Below are 19331 nucleotides of genomic sequence, written 5' to 3' on the forward strand. Positions count from 1 at the left end.
CCTCTTCCCTACTCCATTCTTCCTGCCTCTTCCGCCTTTCTCTTTCCCTCTCTATATAAAGCCTCTTCTCTCCCCAGCCCTTCCTCCTTCTTCCTTCCTCCCACCCCTCTCCTCTCTTCTCTCCCCGGAGCAATCGTTGACCTCGTTCGACTCTTTCTTCCTCACGAGCATCTCCTTTTCTACACCTTCCACAACAAGCTCTACTAAACCCGATATTTACAGTACGTAAGCAGCGATATACGCGAAGATGGAGGACCTCAACCAGGAATCGAAACCGCCAAGGGTCGCAGAGGAATCAGCAGCTGGCTCTGGAGACGTGCAAGAGCCCGATAAGCAAGAACCTTCCCTCGAGCCCGAAAGCCTCGATCCAAGTCAGATTCTCTTGGAGGCAATTGATCGCCGTAGGCAGCAGTGCAATCCCAGGCAGGCTTTCCTATATTCTCGTTTGGGCTTTGATACCGACAATCGTAAGGGCCCCTCAAAGCTTACAATCACTTTTACGGATGATACTAACTCTTTGCTAGCGGTTCCGCATACGGAGAGCGCACCATCTACAATCCCTTTTGTACAAGACGATCAAATACCTGCTGCGCAAGCAGTGTTTAATGAAAGTCTATTTGTGCCGCAGGAAGACCCTTTGTCATGGACTTTTCCATCATTGGGAACAGATGTGCCTCCAATGTCTCCAATTGACCGAGATTTATTGGACCTACTTCAAGGTTTCGATCAGGAAGGTGACACAGCACCTCCAATTCAACTGGCTTCGCAGGATTTACCTCACTCAGGCTCTAGTTCTTCGCAAACAGAACATGCAGGCACAACAGCTGCACCTGCCGATATCCAGGAAGATCCGAAGCCGACCGCATCATCAGGTGTCGAGATAATATCATCCTCATCTTCAACTTCTGGAGACACTGATGTACTGGTAGAAGACTTCCCGGATGACGCTGGAGACCAAAGCTGCCCAAAAGATTGGCCTGACGAGGAGCTTGAGGCTAGTACCAGAGCTGATTTATCGAAGTCAAAGTAAGTGTATCTTGACAACATACCGCTGACGTGGTCTAACTCTTGCCCTAGATTCAACGCCATCAAGAAATGGTTCAATGGTTTGGAGAAGCCATCTGTAGCGGATCAAATACGCTTTGAAACAGCAAAGCAACAGGAACATGCTCGGAAGAATAGGGTGGCCAGGAGAAAAGCTTTGGAAAACCAGAGTGATCCCTTCTGCTCAGACATTGACGAGTTCGATGCATTTAGTTCGGGACAAATTCCCCCCGAGCAAAACACCGAAAGCTCTCAGAATGTCCCTACCAAGCCACAGCCGAAGAAGAGACGACAAAACAGGATTTCCGCGGAAGAAAAACGAAAGAGCAAGGAACTCGGTCTCGCGGTTGTTACTGGGCGGCAGAAGAAAAGTATGATGCCAAAGAGGGCACCTCGTAAGCGCAAAGAAAGAGGATTCGACGACAGAACGCCTGGTCCCAGTAAAAAGTCGAAGCAAGCGTCTTTTGGGACCAAAAAGTACTTGGAATCCCTTCTTTCTTCTAGAGTTGTGGAAGATGCACACACCAATGCTTCCTTAGATGCGATACCCGCTTCCATCGATGCCAATAAGATGAAAGCACTCACACGACTTGTTGCTAGTATTCCTAGCGCAGATCAAAAAGAGGCTAAATCAGATAAGAAAAAGATCCTTGAAGCTACTCGCAAGTTTACGTGTAAGCCAAGAAGCGATGGGAAATTCGGGTGGAAGCTAAAGGGACTGAATACAAGTTTGTTTCACTATCAGGTCCGTACTTCTATTCCCCCTATTGCTATTATGATTGCTGACAGGAACTGAAAGCTCCTCGGGGCTGCTTTCATGGTAGGGAACATGTGCACCGAAACCCTGAAGGGGACTTGCGACTAAGAATCAAACAGCGTGACCGCGAAAACTCACCAGAGGGACCATTCGGTGGACTACTGTGCGATATCATGGGTTTCGGGAAAACTATCCAAGCCCTGGGTGAGTGCATATGAAAAGGAAAACAAGTGGAACGTCTAACCTGGGTCTAGCGAACATCATAGATGGCAAACCCTCTGATCCCGATGACCCCGACAAGACTACGCTCATCATTGTCCCATCACACCTAGTCACTCACTGGTAAGCTTGGTCAATGCTGTGTGTTTGACTTGCAGTCTGACTTGCACAGGAAAACGCAGATCAACCGGCACTGCGAAAAGAAAGCAATTGGTGATGTCCTTATATACAAGGCTAGTTCAAGACTTGAGACCCTCAATACAGTAGAGAGTCTCGCAAAATATGATGTTATGTACGAATACCAGGCAGCTCTCAATATCGAGGCAGTGTACTTACGTAGTCAACAGAATCACCACATACGATGAGGTCAGGAGATCCTACCCACGAACCAAGTTCGCTGAAAGCGTGGCAGACGACGACAAGCTTGCAGTCTGGTGGGATAATTCCTTTGATGAGGAGACAGGTCCGCTACATAATATCAAATTCCATCGAATCATCCTTGACGGTGTGTTTCTGCTGCCCCCTGGCCCCTTGCCCGGCCCTTCTGGCGTCAATTGCGAGATTTAGACTGACGGCCGATCTGCAGAAGGTCACGCCATCAAGAACCACCTATCCTCAGTGTCCATTGCTGTCCGCTCTTTGACTGGCCACTATAAGTGGATTTTGAGCGGAACCCCAGTGCACAAGTAAGCTCGCACCTGACTTCCAGCTGTTATCTGGCTTTCAATATGTCGTGGTTTCTGATATTGTTTCATAGCTACCTAGAAGAATTCTATCCACTTTTCCACTTCCTCGGCGTTCCTGGCATCAAAGATGTGGGGTTTTTTATGAAAAACTTTTGCAGCGTGCGTCACTCCCCGTTATCCTCTAGAGGCATTGATTAAAGACAGTCATACTATAGGATGACGACGGTCATGGCCGTCTCGTAAACCTATTGCGAGCTTTTCTGTTCCGGCGGACACACAAAAGTCGACTTTTCTCATTACCAGTTATCAAACTACCCGATGTCAACGAAAGAATCGTTAGGGTTGAATTCTGCGCTGTCGAACGAGAGATCTACAACGCAATATCAGAGGTTTTCATAGCGAACATCAATGGTGAGCCAGATACATCTCTCATCATATCAAGGACTGACAAAGAAACCTCACTGACTGCATGTCAGGTTGTGCACATCTCGATCAGCCCAAGTTAGCACAGTACCGATGCTTTCTGTCGATGATTCTGATTCTTCGTATGTTTTGCAGTCATCTGCTTACAACGCAGTGCATGGTCAAGAGGCTGCTTTCAGACCGAGACCTGATGAAGAAGCTTACCAGCATTGCCAAGGAAAGCGGAGATCGAGATCCATCATATACCATAGTTAAATGGATCGTCTCCGTGCGGAAAAACACGACAGTGCTGAACAAGCGTGAGCCTAAAGATACAGGCCCGTATGCTACAGAGCTTCATGGAGATGAGGCGGCATTGAAGCAAAATTTCCGTCAATTAATGGACGAACTCCATGATAGAGAGAAATGGCAAGAGAGACTAGCAAGAACAAATTGCCCAGAATGCAATTTCGTGCCAGTGAACCCCGTGATAACGTCGTGCAGGCATCTATATTGTGAGGAGTGTTACTACTCCCTACGGATGGACAATGACAGAATGATCCTGAAGCCTGACTGCGTCAGGTGCCGGGTTCCAATTATAGAAGCCGCTCATTTCATTGAGGAAATAGGTGGCGAAAAGACGCAATCTCCATCGATTCACGAGGCTATTGGCGGGAAGAAGAAGCAGTCTAAGAAGAAAACCACGACAAAGAAACAAACTGGGAGCAGCATGCGCCGAATAACGGCGCCACAATCTGAGGAATCAGATGAAGAGCCAGATGCTGACGAGGATACGGACTGGATTAAGGCGTGTGCTCAGCATATGCCTAGTGCTAAACTCACGAAGATCCGCGAAATCCTTACCGAATGGCTTGCACAGGAATCCCCGGGCAAGATAGTCATATTTACCCAGTTTTTAGATTTTGTCCGAATTCTGGCTACGATGTGCCAAGCGGAAGGGTGGCCATATGTCCTCGTAAGCATATAAGACCTCGAATATGCCCAATACTCTGGTTGGCTGATATTCTACAGTTGACTGGAAAATTGAGCCTATCAGTCCGCGAAAACAATATGAAGACGTTTAGTGATAAAGATAGCGAAGTGAGGATTCTCATTGCCAGTCTGAAAGCTGGAGGCATAGGACTAGATCTATCCGCCGCCAACAAATGCATACTTGTCGACTTGTGGTGGAACGAAGCTATTCAGGAGCAGGTATGCATACTTCTGTCTGATAATATTGCCTGAAAATACCTAGTGCCGCTGTTAACGCTCTGGTATTTAGGCCTTTTGCCGCTTATTCCGAATTGGGCAGGAAAGCGAGGTGGAATTTGTCAAGCTTATCGTTGAGAATTCTATTGACGATTACCTGCTCCAGTTGCAGACGTATAAAACCGCTGTAATCACTGGAACAATGGGTGAAGAAGTCTTGGACGAGCGGGATACAGTCGAAGTACTTCTTCGGATGTTTGCAGACGTCGAGAAGGATTCCAGAGGAGTGCTTCGCCTCACACCGAAGACGACGTCGAGGGACGTGAGGTCGGACGCTGGGTTCTGGCCCAGGTTTGGCATCTTCTGATTCAGATCTTAGGCTGATAAGCAGCAACCACGTGCATACAGAATTGATTTAATGAGCTTGTTTGCTCCATTTTGCCTTGCTGCTTTGATTGCGAGGGTGCTTGCTATCTATGGCGAAGGGATGCCGGCGGACTCGGAGGATCTAGTATTTGCTTTTATTTTCGATATTTGCTGTTCTTGAAAATGGAGTTGGACCTGCAATATCACTGGCTATTCCTCGCAATGATATCAGTTAATATCAACGCTTGCGTGCGCAGTTAAAATAGTACATTGCCATCTCAGTTACGCTAGTTATAATAGGAAATACATTGCAACTCGAAGATTCCGCTCCTCGCTATCATAAAATACACTCACAGTTCAGTGAGATACTACAGACGCAGGCAACTTAACCCCGATCAGTTCAACATACAGCAAACGCAGTCACCTTCCTACACCCTCGCCCATAAGTACTAGTACACCTCACCTACAATCTTCTCGATCCACGCCTTCCACGCCCAGCAACACCACCACCACCATCCAGCAACGAACCCTCCCCAAGCGCTCTCGGCACCAGCCCACTATCCACGGCCGCCTGCGTAGCACTTAAGCCCCCTCTCTCCTCCGAAGCCATCAAACGCGACTGCCATCGAAGACGATGATATCTTCTTCTCCTCCGATGCGAGTAATCCTGCAGACCCAGTCCGGCCTCATCAGGATCTACCTCCGTATCAGCATACTCCGACTCCGACTCGACCCTCCAAGGAGGTACCCCGAAACTCCATCTTCCACTTTCACTATCACCACCAGCGGCACCACCACCTTCTTCATCATCCATTCTCATCTCGTCATCATCGACAGCATTAGCATAAGTAGCCGCATCAGCATCAGCTTCAGCATTACTATGGTATGAATCAACAACCTGCGAAAAACTCTCAGCCTCAGTCTCAGTGAGCATCTCAAAGGGAATCCTCCTCCTCCTTCTCCCCTCTTCTCCATCCGGATCATCATGAAGGACATTGTTATGATTCTCCTTGTCTTCGTCCCAGTCTTGATAGGCACGTACTTCTTGATTATTATTATTATGGTTGTGATGATGGTAATGATAGTATTCGGGCTGCAAGAGGCCCAGACTCAGTTGCGTATAGCCTGATCGTAATAGTCCGGCGGGATCGGTCTCGAGGTCTTCGTAGATGATGAATCCGTTCAGATTATTATGGCTGTTATTGTTGTTGTTGGTTCTAGGTCTGGTGATGTGATTGATATTGTTGGTTCCGATGATGCTGGTAAGACATCCGCTTCTGGTTGTTGTGGCCAGTTGGGTATCCCCTTCTTCTTCTGCATCCGCAACTGTCGGTGCCTGGTAGCGATGATAACGATGAGTAGAGTGATCATGGCAGGTCTGCTGACCATACCCCACCAGGAATGGGAGACGAGTTATTCGTTGCGCAGGCGGAACTTACCACCATTTCTCTATCCCTTCCATTTCCTTCATGGCCTTCATGTTGAGGATTGTAGTCGTCCATATCCAAATCCATGTCCTCATCAACGGTAGCAGTAGCAGAAGCAGGAGGAGGAGGATGTGGGGAGGTATACTGCTGCTGCTGCTGCTGCTGTTGATAAGTTGAGCCCAACTCCATAGCATCCCTGAAAGCCCTATCATGCGCCTCGTTATCCAAGGCCCGCACCGCAAGCCTCCGGTACTCGTTCATACGGAGGGCATCTTCTTGTTCTTGGATCTCTTTGTTTAGGGCTTCTTCGAGATGCTCTGCTTGGCGGGTGAAAGGGGAGGGGAGACGAGGGCGTTTGAAGGGTTGATGGGTGGTTTCATTGTTGGTTGCGTTGGGGGTGGTAGTGTTGCTGAGTGTGCTTGTTGAGGTATTGTTGGAGTCGTTGTTGTCATTATCACAGGCTGCTCTTCTTTTACGAGTGGTGGTTGTGGTCTGGATAAGTTGAGAATATGGATGGCAGTTAGATGAGTTTTGGGGGGAAGTGCGTGCAGGGAAAAGTGAGTGAACCGATGGAGAGTGAGGCAGAGGCATGGCAGATTCTAGAATGATATGGTGTTGCACTCACATTCATGTCTTGGTCCATGTGGTCGCTAGTGATGTTGGTCATCGTGATGGGATAGATCTAGACTATGTAGATAAGTCTGCGTGGGCTGTTGGGGGATGAAGAATCAGCAAACGCTGGTTATCTTGTGAAACCAGCTTGTCAGAGTAATGCGTGATATGAGGATAGTAACATAGAATAATTCACGCGTTGGGGTTTGCCGTCATCATCATTATCATCAACTGTGTGGGAGAACGGCTCCTCGCATAGGAAACTACTTGCCTGTGGTTATTGAATGATCTGTCTTAATCTAGACGCGTTCACGTTCGAGCTCTGCGGTCAGACTATTGAGCAGCTGATTTCTCAAGCAGGTGTAAAGAGAGTGATGGGAAGGAGGAAGTTGGGCGTTGAAGAGAAGGTGAGCTAGAGGACTAAACGTGCGACGCTCGGATTTCGCCCGCCATTCACTACAATTAACTCGCCTCAGGCACCTCTTCACCTCTGTGCCGAACATAGCCTACACACATCTACAGGTTAAGCACATTTCAAGCAATAGGTTTCATTGAAGCCATCATGTCAGCTAGTAAGTCAGGTCTGCAATAAAATGGCTTTAGATCACATCTCAGAGATCTGCAATCTGCCTATTGCCTTCCTTTATGTGATCCCCCAGGGGTTGTTATACATCCAGACACGAACGAGTCCGGCTGTGATACAGTCTCCTCATCAGTTCCAAGCCTCAGCAGATGGCTAGGTCTCTCCTGAACTCCTTCAAACTAGCCCTTTGTCATGCACCAAAGACACACACATAGATGAATCAGATACAAGAAGATTAGAAGGTGCATTGTGCTGGCGTAACAAAGACATAAGTATGAGAAGATCAAGGACATATCTCATGGCGTTTGCGCATTCTCCTTGTGTTCGTCTCCCTAGGACACTGTACTAAACCACCCCGGACTTCGCGTACTTCCTACCGGAACTGTCCAGGTCCGAGCATGCCGCGTGGGGCCTCACCGCCAACTTGACCGAACATATCCAACAGGTGCCGGGCAGAAGGGGGAGGCACTTGCGGTCCAGGGTTGCCCTCGAAAGGACCTTGGCCACGGTGAGCAAGCCCCATGAGAGCATCACCGTTGGGCGGCATGGGTGGGAAACCGGACGGCGGGGGTCCGTTCATGTAGCCTGGAGGAGGCATCATGCCTGGAGGAGGTGGGCGTGGGAAAGGTTCACGTTCGTTGAGGGGTGGTGCATTTCCATGCATGGGCATCATGTTCGACATGTAGCTTGGGTTGACGCCGCGTGTAGGTGTCGGGATACCCGGGGGTGGTGCCAAAGGAGCCGGTTCAGCAGCTTGCTGTGGGGGCAATTGAGGTCCTGGCCATCCAGGAGGAGGCAGATGCTCGAAGCCTGGCGGTCTCTGCATGCCCATGGCAGGATGACCTTGAGCCTGGGGAGCTCTGGTTCCACCAGGCGTGATAGGGAGTTGGCCGCCCTGAGGGAACGGCATATCCTCGAAATAACCCATGGGCGGCCCATTTGCGGGCCTGCGACGAAGATGTTCAGCATCGGGTCTCTGCATGTTTGCTATCGCCGGGTCATCCAAGAAGTTGGGGCCCTTTTGCGGGGTCGGAATGCCTGGAGGAGGAGAAAGCACATCCGGCATGCTCATCAAACCGGGGGCCGGGCCGACAGGGCCAGCACTCTGCGGCTGGCTCTGGCCACCCTGGTTGGCAACGGGACTAACACGGACCTGCTGCATCAGTCGCAGTAGATGTTCCCGGTCTCGAGCATGTGTCTCCTGGACATAAGGATTAGGGCCGGCGCCCCGAGCAATCGTCTCTTGCATGGCCAAGTACTCCTGACGCTTCAGTTGATCTCGAGCAGGAGATGAAACAGCACTTCGGATCTGTTCAGCCTGTACCTGCGAAGGAGGCCGGTTGTATGCAACAGGGTCATTGTGAGGTGTCGCGTTGCGCGATTTCCCTCCGCCAAGCATCTGCAGGATGCGCTGGAAACCTTCCTGATCGGCATCAGTGTTGACGGTGTTCATTGAAGGCGACGACCTGGTCTCTATGTGAGATTCTGGTTCCTTGGCCGGGCTTCCCGGGGGTGGCGAGAAAAGTCCAGCAAAACGCGACGATTTTCCAAGCTTTCCTGGAAGTGGCTCTTTCTTCGGTGTGGGTTCCATCATGGGAGGTGCGCTGATCTCCTGGGGTGGCTGAGGCGCCGGGGCTGGCTTGGCATCACCGAGCAATCCAAAGAACCGCTCCATGGCCGAATCTGACGTGAACGGGGTGCCATTGCTGCTGAAAATCTCACCATCCGTAGGCCGAGGCTCTGGCTTCGGCGCGGGGGCAGGGGCAGGGGCCGTCTCCAAGGGGACCTCCTTTTCTTCAGCTTGCACCTGGGAGGAGCCTGCCTTCATCCTTTCCTTCCAGCGTTCAAAATCTTCTTGTGTATGCACTCGGCGAGGTTCATCTCGATCAGTCGAATCCATCCACTCGGGGTCCTGTTCGAACTTGGCTCCCCGCGTCCAGTCACGATCTGCACCGTGCCGATCTCGACGCCATTCTCTGTTCCGTATCGGAGTCTTCTCCTCTTCCGCTTCAGGCGCGTCGTGAGTATTCTCATCACGAAACCAACTTCCCTCGTGCCTAGCGCGGCCGGGCGTGCCATCTTTCCGTGGGAAGAATCGTGCATCCTTATCTTTAACTCCTCGGTCATTGTTGGGTTCTCGCTGATCGCGGTTCTCCCACCGATCGAACTCGCCGTTGCGTCTTGGCTTCCGATCCTGTTCATCGGGGCCGAACGTACGGCGGGGGCGTCCACTGTTCCAGTCCTCCTTGTCCCCACGCCGGTTGTTGAATGTTCCTAATTTTCCATCTCGTCGGTCAAAATCTCTGTCGCCAGTCTCTCGGTCCTTGAAGAACTTCTCCCGTAGGTTGAATCGGTCGTTCTTCGAGTCATCTTGGTCATTAGGCCTTGACGATCGTTCCGTAGCATCTATCGACCCTTTACCGGGTATACGGGATGCTGAAGCAAAAGCGGTTTTGGGGGGTCCAAGAATAATGTCCTCTATAGGTGATCGACAACGGCATGCATCAGTAATGTCCTCGATGTGTACAAGAACAATGGATATAGGATTTTCATCGTCGTAAGGAAAGAAAAAGTGTGATGATTATTACCTGAATTGGAATTCCGGGATACATGACGAGTCTCAAACAAACTGGGTCTTCTGGGAGTCGACTCATGAGGGTTATTGGGGTCTCGAGGGTTTGTGGCTTTCCGTTGGGTAGCTGGATCGGGGATCGGGCTAGCACGTAGAATGACTGCATCAGTTTCGGGATATCGCAACTGATTGATAAGGCAGAGGAGCAGGGACGTTGGACTTACCCCATCCAGTCTTCTACCGGCGGTAAATTGGTAGGCTTTGTGACCAGAGGCGATGACCGCAGCCATAGCAGCTCATCGATCTGGTACCGTCGCGCCATGAGGATGGCTTGGGGTAAAGGTGGGTGTGTGGGATGCTATCGGTATGCCGTTACGTCGATCTCATTGGTCGCCGACAGTTCAAGGATGAGAAAAGGTGGAGTGAATTTATGGCGGGACAGGAAGGAAACGAAGGCGAGGAAGGGCAGACAGCGAGACACCGAGGCTAGGCTGTGGCCGTAAAAGGGTGTGTAGAGTGTAGAGGTAGACGATGAGTGGGCAGCAGGAAGCGAAGCCGCTTGCCAGTGGCAAGGGAAAAGGCGGAGGAGGGAGGAGCTTCGATCGGTCAAGGTCCAGCAGCGCTCGTTGGGAAGCAGATGAGGGGCACCAGCGGTGCAACAAACGGTGTGGCCTGATTTGCTTGTGTAGAGGCAATCACAACTGGTCTCGGATAGATCGATAGACAGTAGAGCAGGTGGAAGGAGGACAAAGCTGGTGGGGGGGAACAAACAGAAAGGGGGCAGCAGAAGGAGGTGGTGAAGGGGAAGGGGAGTTTGGGCAAGTTGCGGGCAAAGATGTCGAGGACCGCCGGACCGCAACGAAGTTCAAAACGTGTGCACTGCCCAATGGGGAAGGTCGCCGTCAGCTTGTCGCCTCGTTGTTCTTCACCTCGGCCTCATCTCTCGCCTGTCAGGGATTCTCTTCATGCTTCTTGGAATTTACCTTCCCATATAGAGGCTCCAGTGACTGTTTACTAGTTATTACTATAGGTATTATTCTTCCCCTGCCCGTCATTCACTACGAAATCAGTCGTCCATGTTCCCGGAGCAACTCAACCCTCGGTACCGCAACCTACCCCCAGACGCAGAGCAGACTTCTTAAGTAGTCAAAACATCACTTGGGATAGGTCATATAATACGCCGCGTCTCTCAGACAACCTGTCCTCCAAGGGCGCAAATGTGAGGCCGTTCGTGTACTCGGCTACAGTGCAAGATCAGATTAACCTATCAGATTTCATATTCCAGCCACGACTGACTAAACAAATCATTACGAATTGCTCTAACTATAGCCTGAATCAGACGCCAATTACTATGCATCCAACTGCTTAGATTGGAAGCAGCGTCGTTCGCGTCCAAACTCCTACCAGACACTAGCCCGCGATGTTCTCTACCGCTCGCAAAGCGGCTCCTCCACTCCATTTCGAAACCCGATCGTTATCCGATGTTTGCTTCAGGGAGTCGGCAATGGCCGCAAGAGTCGACGTCTCTTTACCCTTAACAGCTGGAATCTGGCTCTGAATCCAGCTGAGAATACCCGCTCTGGTAACAAGTGTGGTGCTTCCTTGCACTTGCGTCGCGCGGTACACTAATTGCAGGATCTTTCTCTTGGCTGAGTAGCCTGCAGAAGGCGACTCATAAAATGAGAGCGCTCTCTCGAAGACGTTCGCACGACGGTAGATATCCATATCCTGTAATTGTATAAGTAACATGATGATGTAGAAAGGGGAAGACGGCAACGTACAGCGTCAGTGCGAAGACCCTTGATGAGTAGATCAAGAAGCCAGCTAGTCTCATCGAAATAGCCATCGTCAAGCTCCGGTTCATGCAGTAAGATTTTGTCAATCCAGTAGGACGGAATCTTCTCCACCTCCCAGGAAGGAGCTTTTTGCAGGAACTTGTTGACCTTTCCGTACATTTTGTGCATTGGGTTTGTGAGAACAGTCAGGCAACTGGAAGCACACTCCCCTACAATCCACGGTACGGGCGAATCAAGCCCAACCTGCTTGACAGTCTCAAGAAGCTCTCCTGTGAGGATATAGACTGAGCGCCATTCCACATAGTTAGACTCCTGCGGATATGTTAGCTTATCTTTCATCTCTTCTTGCGGCAGAAGAGTACCGGCTCAACACATTACCTACCTTGAGTTTGCCCATGAAACGAATAATACTCGTGAATGCTTGCTTTCTCACTTCCTCGTATGCCGAGCACAAGCAGAGAACCAGATCAGCTATCCGGCCTTGCTCAACTGCCACTTCGATGTCTTCCTTCTCCCATCGGTGCAGCTCATTGTGGGTGGTACTTTCTGTCGGCAGAGTTCCAAAAATCTCCTCCAAGTCTACTTCTTCCTTTTGGGAGGTAGCTGTAGTGTCTCTGGCAGGAGCAACAATGTCCATCTCATGGTCGTTCTCGACATCTTCCGTATCCTTCAACGCCTTCTTGAGAGCCGACTTGGACTTTTTATTCTCGGCACTCTCCACCAGCTTGTCCCGGGCACTTTTCAATGCCTTGGCGTTTTCTCCGGCGTGCTTCAAGCTTCCCAGCATTTGAGCGATCCAGGTAACCACCGCACTCTCGACAGCTGCGTCTCCAGACTTGACAATGAACGGCCACTGTTCGATGACTGCAGCTACCAGAGGGCTGACCGGGCTTGAGGCACCCTCGAACAAGGAGTCAACAAGGTCTTGGTAGTGGACTGGTTTCTTCGCAATGCGGCAGGCGCAGTTATCAAAGAAGGATAGTTGGCGTTGGAGTTTCTCCGACTCTGAAGTTTCGAAGCTTGAAAGGATCGCAGGAAACGAGGAGGGGTTCTGTAGGACAGAGTACTCGGTGAGAACCGTCCGCAGCAGCTGGTCGATCTCACGCAGGGAATACCTCGATGCTGCTTCAACCAGCACCTTTAGGATTGATGTGAAAGCAGAGTACTGCATAGACCCTGGTAATTGTTAGGCTTTCCTCGTCAGTAAGGGTACCAACATTGCTTACCTGGCTGTTGCCACCAACGCATAGAAGTAGACTGTCGTATAATTCTCATTATGTTTTGCAGTTGGCTCAGAAGCGACTCGGTATCATCCTCGTCCAGCTTTCCTTCATCCAATCGCTTCAGAACATCAACCAAGATGAGTGAAACGTCGAGCCCTTCCTCAAACGCAGCATCCGGTACTACCTCGTAAAATGAAGCGAGAAGCTCCGAGACCGCATCCTGCTGCTGCAAGTCCCCCTTGTCCGTTCGCTTGAAGAGCAAGATAACTTCCTTCACACCGGGGCACCGGCGACTGAACTCAGCAACTAGCTTGGATGCCGCCTGAGTCCACAGGGGTTGGCTGACCCCATGGTCAGCATTGAAGATCTTCAGAACAGCCCGCAGTTTGTTGAAAGCAATTGTCAAGATTCGGACGGCAAACAATGTTACGATCTCCGCATTGATATTCAAGCAGCGGGTAAGTATCTTCTGAGTCAGAGGGCGGGGAAGCACGTTCTCAACGACCACGGAAACGGGCGGCGGTGTCGGAGGCAACTTGTCTTTCCAACCACAGTTAGAAGGCACGGACAGCTGTACGGTGGAGAATAAAAGCGCAGACTCGGCCATCCAGGATGGCGTCGGCTTTGGGTCCGCAGTAAACATGCTCTTCTTTGTGAAGAAATCGGCAACTAGCTCCGGGGCGGCCTTGAAGATGGCCACTAACAACTCGATCTGAAGACTATCAACATCCGGACGAAGTGTCTGGATCAGATAGGACAGTGTTCCGTTGCGAACAGGTACAGACTGGCTGTACTTGTCGACATGAAGAGCAGAATCAAGACCCAAATCAATCAACGTGTCATCATCCGTGGGAAGTGCCTCAGGATCACTTCCATGTGGATACCAACCAGACTCTGGAAGCAAGACTCCAAGTTCAGTGTTCGTACAGACATTCATGAGTATCTTGTGGATTTCGTCTGCAGTGGATACATTCGCCGGGTTGGGCTCCTCCGAGTCACGATCGTAGCCATAAAGTGTGACGAGTCGCTCCAGGTTCCAACGGTTAAAGAACTTGCTCTTTGCGATGCGAGAAATCGAAGCATCTTGAATAATGTCTTTGTCAATACACCTGATAGTCTCCAGGACGATATCTCTCGAGTCTTTCCTGATAAACTCAAGAAATGCTCTAATGACTTTGTGTTGCTCGATGATATCGCTCTTCCCATTTGATTGCAAGAATCGCAGGTTTGCAAGGACGTACTTCTGAGCATTCCTGCGCAGGGTAGGCTTGGAACCTTCCATTGAAATTTCTTCCAGCTGTGCTTTGTTAGGGGTAAGAAAGACTTCGATGCGCTTGAATGTGATATATCGCGCCGCGTGGACGTGGCGCGCAACAGCTCCACCATCGAAGCTGACCATCTCCGTCAGAAGACGAAGACAGGGAGAAATCAAATGCTCCTTTGATTTGATGGCAGTCAATCCACGGTTGAACAGTCTCAGCTGTTCTTTTTGAAGGAGGTACTTGCATAGTGCAACTCCGAAATCCCGAAAGTCCAAGTTACTAGACACCGTCCTGATAAACTGAGCTAGGACAGAGGGCACAACAGTCAATAACGACTCATTGTTGTTGCTATCCGCAAAGCCCCAAGTCTGGACCAGGTCGGTGAAGCAGACCGCTTCGTTCTCGTTCACCCGCGAGAATTGCGAATCACAGTATGCTTTGAGGATGCGAAACTTTCTGGTCTTTTCGGCCTCATCCTCAGTCTGCCCAATGGACGTGAGGAAGTCCTTGAACTTTCTTATACCTGTTTCAATGAGTATTAGAGCATCGTGGATGATAATTCAGCCTAGGATGTTGACTTACCTTGCTTGGATTCATGGGGATTCTGTTGAAAAGCCAGGAGAGAGCGAAGCTGCGTGTGGGAGGATATGGTAGCAGTAGCATCGACTTCCTGGCCATTGTCCAACTTTCTCCTCTTGTTGCGGAGCTGGCCCTCGTGGGAAGACATTCTGAGCTAATGCAGATACTCGTGCTATGCAAAAGTAGTAATAGGCCGGCAGGTTCGCCCGTTTCGGACCTTCAGAGTTTTGCAACTTCTGATCGGGTCTTTGGTGAGTGCCACTACGGCAACCTAGGATGAACAAGACCGTCCAGTTATCAAAAGTACTTCCAGGTGTTATATGAATAAATATTATGAAAGAAGATAAAAGTTAGTGGATGAAGACGTTGCGACAAGAGCCTTGACGGTAGAACTTCTGGAAAGTCCTGCGCAGAATCGATCCACTGCCGTGAAGGTATCTTGCCCCCTATTGGTCAGATCATTGTCTGGTCCAGACAGCACCACGACCTAGACTAACACTTGGTGACAACTTACTAGTAGTAATAGCGGCTAGCGGGAGGCTTGTTCTGTAGATATCGAACGGGGATAAGAGTCCATCACTCATAGGGTAAGTCTTAGTCCTATCCCGATTATTCCATTCATGTCGATGTAACTACCGGGCCACTTTTCATCTATCCTCTAAAACAACTAAGCACTTTTATACCATGATGTAAAAACCCATTATATCAACCAGCTTCTATGGCTCAGTTGGTAGAGCGCATGACTAGTAATCATGAGGTCCGCGGTTCGAATCCGCGTGGAAGCATTTTTTTGCCCTTTCGCTTTTTGTCATCCATACCCTCGAAGTCAGGTTCAACCAACAATAACTTAATCAAGGATTCAACTTGATAAACTTTTTGTTATCATTCTTTTGCTCAATATTTAGTCTACAATATGCAAGAACTGAAGGAGCTTAACTACTAGTCGCCCACACCCACTCACCATCACATGAACCAAGGAACTGAAATGCCCGAAGTATATATTCGGCAGACACCCCCCCATGAATTAGTCCAGAACCAGGCATCATCATCCACTATCCTGAACACTGGGAGCTTTATTGACACGATTGGTCCTACCACTATCGACACCCTCCCTAATCCCTGCACACATCCAAGAAATATGTAGATCACCGCGCTTCGCTAACTTCATCGCATACCAGTAGCTACCAAGAGTATCATGGCCGACTTCACAGTTCGTACACCCTTGCTTTCTTCAACCAACGTACTAGTCAAAATGATTACCAAAACCAACCTGTTGCAGAAGTTTAAACTCTCATGATGAATCATATTATCACAGCTAGCTCAATGAATCGCAAATACTACTTACTACCGGAGAACACTGGGACTTTATACTACCTCTCCCCTTCCAACCGTTCCCAGTGTTAGTACCAGATCTACTACAGCCTCTACACTCCCTAAGCAAATAGTACTACCATATATGTCATATTTTATCTATCCACTATGCCCCAAACCCACACCCCCATCACCAAAGACTCCCTCATCGGCACCTGGTCCCTCATTTCCTACTTCGCCGAAGCCCCCGATCCCCAAGATGACGACGCTCCCACCCACTATCCCATGGGCCCGGACGCCCGCGGCACACTCGTCTACACTACAGATGGCCAAATGACCGTGAGCGTATTGCCGAAAGTCACCAAGAAGGCGTGGGAGAATTCCAATGATGGGGTCATGTATGCGGGTCGGTACTGGATTGAAGGCAGCAATAGTGATGACAATGATGGTGATGAGGATGAGAAGGGGCAGCCTGGTGGCGTTCCAATTGTGCATCACGAGGTGGAGATGGCCTCTTCGGTGGAGTCTGAGGGGTCGCAGAAGAGGGAGGCTATGATTTCTCCCGAGGGAAGGTTGAGGTTGTCCGGGTTAAGGCTGTTGGAGGTGGGGATGGTGAGTTACTAGTTCTCTTCTCTTCCCTTTTTGAGGGTAAGTGGTTGTTGCTTGCTTGCTTGCTTGCTGATGGGTTTTGGGGCGGTGATAGGAGCAGAAGATGAAGCCGGTGTTGGTGTGGGAAAAAATTAGTCGGGCTTGATAATTTGAAAGGGGGTGTATTCTGGAGTACTGGTAAGGGAAGAGAGGGATTGATTTGGCTGTTGGTTACCATAGTCATTAACTGAGTAAGGGAATCGATGTAGTATGGTATCAGACAAGCTCGTAAGCAACAATCAAGTCTATTCGCTACATTCACAAAGATCTCATTAGAATACATCTCTAGCCCAAGAGTGACAAAAGCGAGCCATCTGGCTTCGCATCAAGATTCGTAAGGGGGTATGTTTTAGACTACTATATATATGCTCGAAGAATGGTATGAAAAGGAAAAGGAAAATGCCAAAGCAAGTACATAGCCAGGAATAATTTTGAAGATCAACCCCAGGTACCACCACCTCCACCACGACCCTGCCGTCTCTGTGCGGATAGACGCCAATCATCCTCACCAGCAAAGCGGTTGTGGAGAGGCTGAATTCGCTCGGCCTTCTTACGTTTCGACAGACGATCTGTGGGTGCCACCTTGAAGAAAGTCGGTGCTGCCTCAACGAGCCACTTAGGCTCGATGGAAGTTGTGCAGTGCATGTACTCCTTCGTCGTAAGGACCAGTGTATGGTAGATGACATGCTCGGACGGTTTGCCAAACAGTGCGGAACTGGGATGCATGTAAACCGGCGTGCCTTCGACAAGAGTCTTGTACCCTTCCTGGGGGTCCTTGCGAGCTGCATTTCGGAAGAATCCTGTACAGAGTGCCTGGCGTACTTTGGTGGTGTTTCTCCCACAAGAGACGATCTTGTGGTGGTAGCGATCCATGATACCAAGCAACTGCTGACGGACGTCCTGCGCACGGCGGATTTGACGTGCCTGGATGAAGTTTTCGAAGCACCAGGCATTGTTGAAGTTGGAGTGTTTCCATCCATTGTAGACGTTGAGGAGAGTCAAGTGGTCGCCATGGGGATCGTGGAACTTGGCCTTCTTCTGATCCGCCTGTTGCTGCTTCTCCTTGGGACGGTAAAAGACCGACTGAATGGAAAGCATGGCAACGATGCTCAGCATCTCTTCTGAGCACCCCATATCGACCGATGCGATGAGAACCTTGGCTAGAGCCGGCTCCATGGGGAAGTCTGCCATCTTTCTGCCCAAGCGAGTCAGGAGACCCTCGTCGTCTAGAGCCGACAATGCATACAGTTCCTCCAAAGCAGTAAGCATAGTGTTCGTTGGCGGGGGATCCATAAAGTCGAAGTGCAGCAGGTCGTTGATGCCCATCGCCTTGAGCATGAGGATAGTGTGCGAAAGGTTTTGACGTTGGATTTCGGGAATCGTGGTTGGCAACATTTCCGACTGGTACGCGGCTTCAGTGTACAACCGGAAGCATTTTCCGGGACCCGTTCTGCCTGCACGACCAGCACGTTGCTTCGCCTGCGCCTGCGAGATGGGTGTGACCACCAAGGAGTCCATACCAAGCTTAGGATCGTAGGCGTTCTGCTTGACGAAACCAGGATCGATGACGTAGTAGATATTGTCGATGGTAATGGAAGTCTCAGCGATGTTTGTAGCGATGACAACCTTTCTACCTCCCGGCGGTGCGGGCTCGAAAATCCTACTCTGCATCTCACTTGGAAGAGCAGAGTAGACGGGAAGAATGACTAACTCCGGTACTGTTGACCCTAATGCCTTCATCCGTTCGTATAGAATCTCGCAGGCAGTATCAATTTCCTCTTGACCTGTCAAGAAAAGCAGAATATCACCCGAGGGCTCCGTCAGGTGAATCTGCATAACTGTGATGAGAGCCGCATCCAGATAGTCGGACTCGGGCTCCTTCGAGTACATGATCTCGACAGGGAATGTACGACCAGGAATGGAGAAGATAGGGCAGCCGTTGAAGTACTCGGAGAACTTTTCAGCATCCAGCGTAGCCGAAGTAACAATGAGTCTGAGGTCTGGTCTCCGTTTGATGGTCTTTTTGAGCAATCCGAAGAGAACATCCGTGGCAATGGTTCTTTCGTGAGCCTCGTCAAGCATGATGACAGAATACTTCTTCAAATCCGGGTCCAGGAGGACTTCTCTCTGGAGCATACCATCAGTCATGTACTTGATCTTCGTATCGGGACTCGTGCAATCTTCGAAACGAATAGTGTATCCGACCTCCGCGCCGAGTCTACAGCCGACTTCTTCCGCCACACGTTTGGCAACAGACATGGCTGCTACACGACGGGGCTGCGTACAGCCGATGATACCGTTGTTTGCATAACCTCCCTCAGCCAGGTACTGCGTGAGCTGCGTCGTCTTTCCGGATCCAGTATCTCCGACAACAATCAACAACTGATTATCGCGCACGGCATCGAGAAGTTGCTTGCGGAACTTGTAGACTGGCAGACTCTCACGCTGCTGTTTAATGGACATGCTGGTCCGCTTTCCGAAGGACTGGTTCTTGCCCATTGTAACCCGTTTCCACTCGGGGACTGAGTCGTCCGGCTTGGATTGCTGGGTACTCCGCAGATCAGCTGCAAACTTCCGTTCTTCAGGCGCAACCATGGGATCCTGCCACTGCGCGTTGAGGTCGACTGCTGCTGCT

General features: G+C 50.2%; 5 protein-coding genes and 1 non-coding gene across 6 annotated transcripts; 3 read left to right on the forward strand and 3 right to left on the reverse strand.

Annotated features, from left to right (window-relative positions):
- Nucleotides 1-247: 247 nt before the first annotated feature.
- On the forward strand, nt 248-4684 carry ASPBRDRAFT_112628 (putative SNF2 family helicase; the record flags this gene model as incomplete). Its single annotated transcript, XM_067616674.1, has 16 exons — nt 248-467; nt 525-1026; nt 1078-1106; nt 1233-1789; nt 1844-1864; nt 1921-2005; nt 2056-2143; nt 2193-2312; nt 2368-2525; nt 2607-2706; nt 2778-2865; nt 2922-3117; nt 3183-3251; nt 3381-4084; nt 4141-4320; nt 4391-4684. 16 exons carry the CDS (start codon nt 248-250, stop codon nt 4682-4684), a joined length of 3411 nt encoding a protein of 1136 aa, XP_067484364.1.
- A 228-nt stretch (nt 4685-4912) lies between these two features.
- On the reverse strand, nt 4913-6777 carry ASPBRDRAFT_654288 (uncharacterized protein; the record flags this gene model as incomplete). Its single annotated transcript, XM_067628533.1, has 3 exons — nt 4913-6019; nt 6123-6602; nt 6736-6777. The coding sequence occupies 3 exons, from the start codon at nt 6775-6777 to the stop codon at nt 5147-5149; spliced, it is 1395 nt and encodes a 464-aa protein (XP_067484365.1). The 3' UTR covers nt 4913-5146.
- Nucleotides 6778-7257: 480 nt separating this feature from the next.
- Nucleotides 7258-10692, reverse strand: ASPBRDRAFT_60768 (uncharacterized protein). Its single transcript, XM_067628266.1, has 3 exons — nt 10102-10692; nt 9894-10021; nt 7258-9783 (listed from the first exon to the last, which is right to left on the reverse strand). Exons 1-3 carry the CDS (start codon nt 10197-10199, stop codon nt 7679-7681), a joined length of 2331 nt encoding a protein of 776 aa, XP_067484366.1. The 5' UTR covers nt 10200-10692; the 3' UTR covers nt 7258-7678.
- A 407-nt stretch (nt 10693-11099) lies between these two features.
- Nucleotides 11100-15105, reverse strand: ASPBRDRAFT_140664 (NPA1/URB1 family protein). Its single transcript, XM_067619172.1, has 5 exons — nt 14741-15105; nt 12900-14681; nt 12056-12849; nt 11659-11985; nt 11100-11605 (listed from the first exon to the last, which is right to left on the reverse strand). The coding sequence occupies exons 1-5, from the start codon at nt 14883-14885 to the stop codon at nt 11288-11290; spliced, it is 3366 nt and encodes a 1121-aa protein (XP_067484367.1). The 5' UTR covers nt 14886-15105; the 3' UTR covers nt 11100-11287.
- Nucleotides 15106-15449: 344 nt separating this feature from the next.
- ASPBRDRAFT_t2 lies at nt 15450-15522 on the forward strand. Its single transcript has one exon. It is a non-coding gene; the product is annotated as a tRNA-Thr (tRNA).
- Nucleotides 15523-16216: 694 nt separating this feature from the next.
- Nucleotides 16217-16672, forward strand: ASPBRDRAFT_24828 (uncharacterized protein; the record flags this gene model as incomplete). Its single annotated transcript, XM_067622093.1, has 1 exon — nt 16217-16672. The coding sequence occupies one exon, from the start codon at nt 16217-16219 to the stop codon at nt 16670-16672; it is 456 nt and encodes a 151-aa protein (XP_067484368.1).
- Nucleotides 16673-19331: the final 2659 nt, after the last annotated feature.

This window comes from Aspergillus brasiliensis, assembly GCF_001889945.1.
Source record: "Aspergillus brasiliensis CBS 101740 unplaced genomic scaffold ASPBRscaffold_1, whole genome shotgun sequence".
In the NCBI taxonomy this organism is placed as follows: Eukaryota; Fungi; Ascomycota; class Eurotiomycetes; order Eurotiales; family Aspergillaceae; genus Aspergillus; species Aspergillus brasiliensis.

What these genes read in the sequence shown, in the direction of transcription:
- ASPBRDRAFT_60768 (XM_067628266.1), bottom strand. Translation starts at nt 10,199, where the DNA reads ATGGCGCGACGGTACCAGATCGATGAGCTGCTATGGCTGCGGTCATCG. An exon ending in CCGGTAGAAGACTGGATGGG is followed by an intron (nt 10,022 to 10,101) that starts GTAAGTCCAACG and finishes TCTACGTGCTAG; the next exon opens with CCCGATCCCCGATCCAGCTA. An exon ending in ATCCCGGAATTCCAATTCAG is followed by an intron (nt 9,784 to 9,893) that starts GTAATAATCATC and finishes GATCACCTATAG; the next exon opens with AGGACATTATTCTTGGACCC.
- ASPBRDRAFT_140664 (XM_067619172.1), bottom strand. Translation starts at nt 14,885, where the DNA reads ATGTCTTCCCACGAGGGCCAGCTCCGCAACAAGAGGAGAAAGTTGGAC. An exon ending in GCGTTGGTGGCAACAGCCAG is followed by an intron (nt 12,850 to 12,899) that starts GTAAGCAATGTT and finishes AACAATTACCAG; the next exon opens with GGTCTATGCAGTACTCTGCT. An exon ending in GTTTCATGGGCAAACTCAAG is followed by an intron (nt 11,986 to 12,055) that starts GTAGGTAATGTG and finishes ACATATCCGCAG; the next exon opens with GAGTCTAACTATGTGGAATG.